Source organism: Colossoma macropomum, unplaced genomic scaffold (assembly GCF_904425465.1).
Source record: "Colossoma macropomum unplaced genomic scaffold, Colossoma_macropomum, whole genome shotgun sequence".
Lineage (NCBI taxonomy): Eukaryota > Metazoa > Chordata > Actinopteri > Characiformes > Serrasalmidae > Colossoma > Colossoma macropomum.
Window position 1 is genome coordinate 25,637,652 of NW_023494789.1, and position 9,474 is coordinate 25,647,125.

At 38.0% G+C, this 9,474-nt stretch overlaps 1 protein-coding gene across 2 annotated transcripts; it reads left to right on the plus strand.

Annotated features, from left to right (window-relative positions):
* The first annotated feature begins 16 nt into the window (after nt 1-16).
* Nucleotides 17-9,445, plus strand: cunh1orf210 (chromosome unknown C1orf210 homolog). Of its 2 annotated transcripts, none has more exons than XM_036570659.1 (5): nt 17-165; nt 4,707-4,824; nt 7,065-7,512; nt 7,932-8,030; nt 8,429-9,445. In XM_036570659.1, exons 2-5 carry the CDS (start codon nt 4,720-4,722, stop codon nt 8,830-8,832), a joined length of 1,056 nt encoding a protein of 351 aa, XP_036426552.1. In that variant the 5' UTR covers nt 17-165; nt 4,707-4,719; the 3' UTR covers nt 8,833-9,445. The 2 variants fall into 2 exon arrangements, with proteins under 2 accessions (XP_036426552.1, XP_036426551.1); XM_036570658.1 differs by having other exon boundaries at nt 17-161.
* Nucleotides 9,446-9,474: the final 29 nt, after the last annotated feature.

The following is a 9,474-nucleotide window of genomic DNA, read 5'->3' on the forward strand; positions in this document are numbered from 1 at the left end:
TCCTCAGGTGATAAGTTAAAGGCACACCTCGCACAACCTTTGCACAACATGCCTCCATTTTCTTCCTATGGAAATGTCTAACACAATGCTAAAATGTGACGACTGAAGAAAGCAAACCACTACTTCGCTATATTTAGAGGAACAGCAGAGCCAAAGCTCAGGTAGGTGAGTTTCAGTACAAGTCATCTGCTTGGTGTCACATCACTATTTACAGAAGCCTACAATCATTTATCCACTGTACGCTACTCTGATGGGATCATATATATGTATACACGGTAAACTTTGTATGTTAATTACGTAACTTCAAAGGAAAGCCAAAATGATGATGACTAACATAATAATCTAACTCTATTACATTCTATTCTATTACAAAAAACAAGGATGAAATTATGATAAAAACCTGTATGAGCCACATGATTAGTGAAGATCAAGTTTCCTGTTCAAACCTATGACAATATCAACGGCATTGCAATAAACTGCACAAATGTGGCTTGAAGAGACTGCTGATATGAACTAAATGGGCAGCATCATGTGTCTCTCTCTTCACTTGTGTTATGTGTTAAGTACAAACACATTGTGCTCAAATAACCCCTATGGCTCTTTATGTTGTGTTCAACCACAACAAGACGAACACTTACTAGGTAGGCTGGACTCTATTTTGTTTCGCATTTATATAACAGGCAGCACACCGCCAAGGTGGAGAAAGGTAGGCCTCAAAATCATACTTCACCTGCATGGTTGCTTAGAAATAAACACAACTAAGACGTTAACTGTGCATTTCCCATTGCTTGCATGTGTGATGTATACAACTTAGCGAGGAAACCTGGCTGTTTTATGAACCAATATCAACAGCTGTTTAGGAGATCAGACTTTCAACTATTTAAAAAAGTAACAATGACAATGCAAAGTCCTCGAGACAATACAATGAGTACTGACTCAGAAAGGAGTAAAGGAAGACTGGAGAAGGTGTGGGGGAAGGGTGAATTTACTTACAATGGTGCTGCTGTGGAGGAGGTCAAGTGAAGGACTTGTTCTGTGTATATGAAAGGCGAGGTGTGTGTAGGGAAGGTACTGCCAGTTTTCTCCTGTAAACAGTGCAACAGATAATACAGTGAGTTACAGTTACGATGAAATAGAAATAAAGAATTAAACTATGGTGTGCAAGAACATGTCAAACAGGGATCCAACCCATTATGTTTCATTCTTCCTGCTCATGGATTGAAAAATGCATTTCTGCCATAAACATTCTATTATGAAACTGTTTCCATCTCCCTAAGACACACAAATACACAGGGGTGAAAAAAGCTTAAGCAATTGTACTTTGTTGCTATACTTAAAGGGGAATTTCATCAATTTTTTTACATTTCTGCATAATTCAAGTGTTCAATTCAGTTGTGCTTTGATGTGAAACGGTTAACTGTAGAGAAACTTACGGACTCAAATTTCTTCATAGTGGTTTTGATAGGATTCAGGGGTTGCAATGTCTACAATGCAAACATAGCCAGGTTATTTACTATCCAAAACATTCAGTGAACCTACGCGTGTCTAACTATTTTGCTTACTATATTATACTATACTATTATAACACCCTGCATGTGCCTCTCTTAAAAATACATTTTAGGCCAAAACCTCATCATAAAACTACAGTAGTTCACAGCCATCAGACAACATATTTACAATTATTTTAATAATAACTTCAAATATGTGGTTCTAGTGAATAATTCTGACTTAAAGCATTTCACTTTAAACCACTCAGAATGATTTTATTTACATCTTAACTATTTAATTAAATAGAAACTTTGATACAATGCTGGAACTGCCCTTTAAGTAATATTCTGAAGGTTTTTTTTACTTGAGTATTATTGAAATTGAATGCTTGTACTTTTACTTGTACTTTTTTGAAATTCAATACTTGTATACTTACATAAACAAAACATACACTCTCAGAAATAAATGTATGAAACTGTCATTGGGGCAGGACCTTTCTTGCCACTGGGGTAGTAACCTCAAGGGTACATCTCAGTACCTTTAGTCAGGGAACATAATTGTACCATAATCCACTGAAATTAAATTTTCTAAGTTGTATTGACTCCATACATCCTGTCTCACCTCAAGGCTTTTTATTTTATTGTTCTGTTTTAAAACATGAGGTTATGGAAGGTTCAAATACGTACTTTTCACCTGGAAAAAAACCTATTTAAGGTATACAATTAGACCTTAAAACCACTGTTGTACCTTTGAGGGAACATTTACACTGTTTGTTCTTTGATCAATGAAAATGTATCTGCACAGTACCTTTATTTCTAACAGTGTACTTTTTACTTACTACATTTGAAATAAAATGGTTCACATGCTAATATCTTTGGGCGAAGACCAGAGCTGCCTATTATTTGCTACACTACACACAGAGTTTGTTAGAACGGTGAAGACCAGGTGGACTTGGTAGCCTGGGTTACGTAGACTATTCTCAGCTTATGGCAAAGATTAAAGTTCTTTAAACAACACTTACTTTTTACTTTTATATACTTGAGTGTATTTAAAGGGGCCCATATTCAAAATTTATTGTGTACGAAAAAGAGCAGAATTGACCAGCCTGTTTTTGTAACTGTGCTGACACATGCAAATGGCCTCTGGTCTGATTGGCTGCCCTGTATTATGCTTTATAAAAAGCACTTGGGCTGAAACACCCCTTATAACTTCAACGTGAATGGGCAGAGACAACTGCTGTAAACTGAATGGGCAGATATGTGTCAATGAACTGGCTTTTTCGACTTCACAAAAACAATAATATATCCATACATGGACTGGATAGTGAACAGTACATTTCGAAATTTTAACAATGTTTACATACTACATTAAAAACCTTTTTTGCTGTCTCCATTTTCAGTGTTTTTTATTGTTTTAAGCATAATTTGAACCAACAGAAGTGATCTAAAATTACTCAGAAAAAAATCTTGTTACTCTGTCTTCCATTACAAGTTAAGAATGTTTTTCCTTCTCCTGTAAAGTTACCATTTTGAGTTTTTTCGGAGGAAAAAAGTGAGGAGAAAAGTGTTTTTCCATGATATAGGCCCTTTAAATGTAGGTACTTTTTGACTTCACTCAAGTACATATTTGTCTCCATACTTACACTTTTAATTGATTAAGGCTTTGACACAGTACTCATACTTGCACTGAAGTAATATCAAAACCTCTTGAGAAAACACTATTTGTGACACCTACTTTCACAATATGTGAATGTTTCATGATAAATGGAAAAAAATTGACATTATGTAAATTCAAAATTAAGAGCAATTTCCTTCTCCTAAAAGGCTACTGTTTTGGCAAAGTTTTTGTACAACAGAGACAATATGTAGACCAAATATCATCGCTACTGGAGCAAAACTTTGTATCTCCAAAATTCCCACACAGCCACAAGTGGTCATACTTAGTAGGGTTTTGGACCCTGAGCCCTTGTTGTGCAGAGGGTATCTCAAGACAGGAAGAGATAAAAGGGAGCTCCTGACGAGTGTTTACAGCCAAGATGCTGAAATGAATAGCGCGAGAAGCAGAGAGGAAGTGCTCTAATAACACAGCAGACGTCTCTGTGAACAATGGCTGCTGCCAAGACAAGATTTTGATAAACATGAAACACACACACACTTCTGTAAAGAGCATATACATGCATTTACACACTCAAAGCACTTACATGCCATTTGTAGGTTTCTCCCACACTACACTAAGACTTCGAATGCCTTTTTATAGTTTATTCCTGGGAAGAGTATGTATGGTTAACGCAGTTACTATGTAACTGTTGACTTCAAGGAGGAAAACTGTTCTGGAAACATGCTAGCAAACCTCGTTTATCAATTAAACTGGCTTCATTATAAATCACTGTAACATGGCAAAGCAAGTATCTTTTAGTTTTTTTATCAACTATAAAAAATACAAATCTATATGTGTAGGTTCACTGATAGTAAAGAAAATGTCTATGTTTGTGTTTAGACAACACTTGCTTCATATCACCACCACTGTGAAGAAACACTAGTTGGATTTTGTATAATTAAAGCTGTAAACAGAAGAAGACTCATATAGCAGCTGACTGTCCTTCCGGCCTCACTGGTTGTCACCACCACTGTCAACCTGCTTGCAGATCCGAATGCTGCACGTTTTCTGTGACATAGCAAACTACATAACTAGCTAACTAGTTGATGACACTTTACCTGAAGCCTGCTATATAACATGGACATAACTATGCCATGAAATTGCCATGGCAGATGTCATATGCTGTCATGAGATGTAATATAACACTGTTCTGTTTCCATTACCAATAACTGTCATGAAAGATGTTTTAATGTTTGACATTATGATGGCTTTCTAGTCTAGACTTAGCAAAAATTAGCATATGACATAAGTTGTCATAACATCAAACATTATGACAGCTGTGATCACTATTACCGGTAACCGCAACATGACTGTTTCTTCAGTGAACTGTTCAGGAGAGCATACGGCATCTGCCGTGATATGTTTATGACATGGTTAAGTCAATTTTACATAGCAAGGTTCAGTGAAGTGTTAACAAAAAGTCTTAGCTCAGATTTACAGCTATGTTTATAGTGGTGATAAAGTATCTCCTAAACTGCTGTCAGTTGAAGTGGGCAACCACAGTTTTGATCTCACTTCAATGAGATCAGGCACTCAGTAAAACTTCTCTCTTATTTGTGCAGGATACAGTCGAGCATGTGGTCAGTAACTCACACTCTGTGTGTGTTCGGCACTCTCTGGGCCTCAGGTTTAAGCCAAACACTCCTAACTGTGGGCTCTTGTGCGGTCAACAGAGAGAAGGTGAGTGAGAAACACTCTCGTCCTTTTTTTTCTTGAGCCACAGAAAGTGTGACTGCACTGGGAACATCCTGTTTGTAGGCACTCATTTCCTGTTTTTGACGACAGGCATCTGACTTGAACATGTTAGTGGTTATTGTTTATACAAATGATCAAATATAGAATTTATGTTCTTTGTTGTGCAGTGGCAGACTATAATAGGTCAACTCAGTTTGGATATGTAAAATAGTCAAAGTGTGAACTTAAAGGACCTATATAATTCCATGCCTTTTTTATATCCACATACTCAGCCTATTATAGTTTAGTCCCACCCATTCACATTGAAATTATAAGGAGAGTTTCAGCCCAGACTGCTTTTTGAATGAGGCACAATATAGAGCGGCCAGTCAGAACAGAGCTCTTACATACATCAAAGGCATGGTCACCAAAACATCATGTTTATTTATAAGGATAAAGAAAGGTTGAAATGGTGATGCAAAACTTAATTATGACTGTCTTTAGCACAAAAAACACACAAAAAGCTAAAAAAAAAATGTAGGATATGGGCCCTTTGAAATTACTACAATTTCAAACAGTATAATGACCAACTGATAACTTGTCTCACACGTTCTGTGTAAATAGTAACCGGCAGAGCTGGAGGGATCGATCGGCTAAGTATCGGTATCGGTCGATTTTCAGCCAAAATATGCGATGAGCCGATATTTCTCTAACATGAACTTAACCTAACTGGCAGCTGATCAGTGACGTAAAACATATCAGGCATATTTCACCTGAGGCGCCAAAATTCAAACAAACTTGTTTGAATAGAAAATTCAAACAAGAAGCTGGTGAATAGGAGGCCAACCTCAGCCTCATCATATCTATTTCACCAATAAAAAAACATTTCTGAAGTATTTTACATATTAGGCTTCTATTTCGCTGTAAACTGTGCGAACATGCAGAGCTGTAATTCACGCGGTTTGTCCTCCAAGCTTTGAGGATTCGTCTCTGTTAGCACGTTAGCATCCGAGCGCTAATGTTAGCTTAGCTTACACTGCACTAGCTTTATGACCTACGGCTTTGACAGGGACTGAAATAAAAATAAAACGCTGAACTACAAAAGTAATCGTGTGTCAGCCATTTAACATTTTCAGTACATTTTAAAACCCACCCGTGAAGCAGGAGGACTGTTTTTTCGTGTTGGCTGTGCCAGTTGTGTGGGCTCCGGTTATTTCAATGGTAACGCTACCGTGAGGCACCAGAATGATGCTGCTGCACCATTTAAGGTGGAACCGGAAAATTCGACCAAGAAGCTGGAAAAAAAGAAGCTGAACTCTGCTGTCGAAAGAATTGAAGGCATGAAAAGGGATCAAAGACGAACAGTTGCGCTGTTTCTGGGTGATAGGTTGATAACAGTAACTTATTTTTGCTGTGTCACAAAATCAGTAGGGTCAGTGCTGTTTTGTCCTATTTGTTAATGTGGTTGTGGTTCGCAGCAGCAACTGTTGTGACAGTTTGCTAACCCACAACCTAACTAGCTAACGTCGGTTAGCTACGTTACTTCTTCTGTTGTTCGCTCTAACGTTATATCATGGCATTTGTCTGTCCGACGTTTATAAAGGGTTTTATGGCCGTTAAGATGAAAAATATCGTTCGCCTCGGAAGTGCGCTTATACGAGCTTGGGGGCAGACCTTCTGAAGGAGCACTGAAGGGAGGGGTGTATTTGTTTTGCTGTTGAGAGTCGTTTCTGCGCCTTCAAATGTGGCGTCCAGACCCGCCTTCGATCAGTAGCGACTATCGTGTTGAAAGGCGATCCGGCCCCCAAAACACTGATCGGTCTATCTCTACTTAACTCTAGTGAAAGTAAGTTAACACATCCTGTATGGATAACAAACATTTTAATGTACAATTACTGTTTGCTGAATTTAAGACACTGGGAAAAAATAAAACATATAATGTGGCCTGTGCAAAAGCTAAGACCCAGCAAATAAATAGAATATGTGCACTAAAGCCTGCAGATCCATATTTAAGTGTATTCACTCTAGAGAATGTTAACTTATTTTCACTTAGAAAATCAACAGAAACATGTCATTTGACTGAAGATGTTCAAACGTTTGCATATGACTGTACTATCATATACTATTTCACATACTATTCTGTGATACATCACTTAATTGTACAACAGCAGTTTTCACAGAACCTCTTGTATTTGTGAGACGGAAACCTATAACCAGTTTTCTGTCAAAACACTTTCATTTCTCAGGCTACATTTGACTGCAGCAGACGAAACCTGACATCAGTACCAGAACAGATATGGCCAAACGTGACCAAGCTGGATCTATCGGAGAATCACTTAGACCTCGCCCGTTCTAATGGCCTGAAAGAGCTGCAGCACTTTGACCATTTGATCTCACTCAATCTATCAGGAAACTACCTCCCCCTGCTGGGGAAGCAGCACTTCTCCCCTCTCTTATCTCTGCAAGTACTGGACCTCAGTGGATGCAAACTGGCTGCAATAGAGGCTCATGCCCTGTTGAGCTTCCCCAGGTTACAAAAGCTTTATCTGAGGAATAATTATCTGCAAACTCCCCTGTCGGCTATATGGACTGAGTTTGTGGATATCAGCAGTAATCTTCAGTCAAAGAACAGATTCAAAACGATTGAGAGAAGAAGAGTTTATAAGCAGACGGCTGAGGAAAGACAGTCTAATGGTGTGTATAAACATATTTTGTCTTCATCTATGTCTTGATTAGTGTATGTTTTAACTGATTTTTTTTTAAGAAGTGTCGACCTTGGTCACATTTATCAAACATCTAAGAGTAATCCTGATTATCTCAGGGTGGCCATATGTTTAATCAGAGTGCCCTCATGTTTTTTAATCCACATAATTGTATTAATTAGGATGTAAAAGGTCACAACTTGATCCTACATTAGCACTTATTGTTCGGACCAGTTTGATAAACGTCTCAGAATAATCAATAGTGAGCCAGGATCAAGAATTTGACCTTTTACATCCCAATGGCCCGGGCCCTGCGTTCTTCCATCAGAATTTTAGATAACCACAATTAAATTAAGGAAGACATTTTTACCAATATTAAAGGTCACCATTCTTTCCCTTCTTTTGACATAGGAAATGCTCTTAGCATAATCACTGAGAGTCACTTCCATCGTAAACTGCTGGCAGAGACCTTGGTGGTCACCACTGATGCAAACACAACCAACAAAAACGGTTGGTTATTTTTTTTTGTGTATGTCGTTTATGTTTGTGTTCATACTCATTTAGAATCTGTCTGGTAAAATGAACAAAAAAGCCACTTGGAAAAAAACTCATATCTCACAATTAAGACTCACATTTATGGGATAGTATTCCATTATTATGAGATACACTATCTTTAATAGGATAATAAGACTAGTATGAGACTTTCTTGTTATTGTAACTTAGTAAATGGCTTATTTTTTTCTAGTGGTGAAAACAGGCTTCGCTATCACCATAAAAAAAGCTATGAAAACAGCAAAATACCAATATTTTAGAAACTCATCACTAGTTAGATGCTAACTTACTCATTTGTTCTGAGAAGAACCAGAGTAGCGAGTTTTTCATTAACTTGTGCTACTATCTCCTTACAGACACTGACAATGGTCTGAAAAGTGCTTCAGGCAGCTGGAAGCTCCTAGTCGCCATTTTGGTCACAGCCATCGTCATCTCCATCCTCATCGCTGTTGGTGCAAAGTGTAAAATCTTGCACAGGTACTTGGCCAGTTACAGGCATTCGAGGCTGAGTGAAACTGACACATCCAGTCACTGCGATCCTTCTAGCTTTGAGGTGGGCTTCTCCAGCCAGGCCCACTCAGGGAGGGGCACACATTCAGGCTCAGACGAAGGGGGTGAGATGGAGGAGGACGACGATGGCTTCATTGAGGACAATTACATTCAGGCCAGTGAGAGGGAAAGAGCAGAAAAAGAGGCAGAGAAGTGGGACAACGAGGAGGACGAAGAAGACGAGGACGAGATGGAGTTCACCATTGGCTAGCTGAAGGAGAACTGTAAGAGCTTTGGGCTGACACTAGGGGGAGCCACTTACAATATTTGCGATGATGATGGAAGCAGCAGGACTTTTTATAAGCTTATTTATGACACTGGTTCTTTCTTTACTTTTATTCATTTTTCGTGTACCATGTTAACTTTGTGAAATAATCAGTCCATTCATGTCCAACAAGTAAATTTAGTTTAAAATTGAACTTGTTCTGATAAGTAATGAGACTTTATGTAGTTATACAGTAGATGAATATCTAGCAGTACCCCATCTGAGTTTTTTATTATGACATTTTCATTTTCACTTTACAATCAAATTTCTATTTTCTGTTGTTTTGTTTTGTTCAGTCGTCTCAAATGGCTTAAAGACTAAATTTACTATTATAACCTAAGTGAAAAACTCATTTTTTAGTCATATAGTTTAATAGACTTTTAAAGTTCATCATATTTGTACTCTGGCAGCCTCACAGAACATATGGGTCTAAGAAATCTCTCATGTGGACATGTAAGGGTTAATAACTCGTATGGGCTCGAGTTATTAACCCACCTCGATTTTTGACTGCCTTTTCACTCCTTTTAAGCTTCACTGAATAAAAGTCGTTTTAAAGAAGCGTTTTGTGCTCTTTCTCGTCGTCCCGGG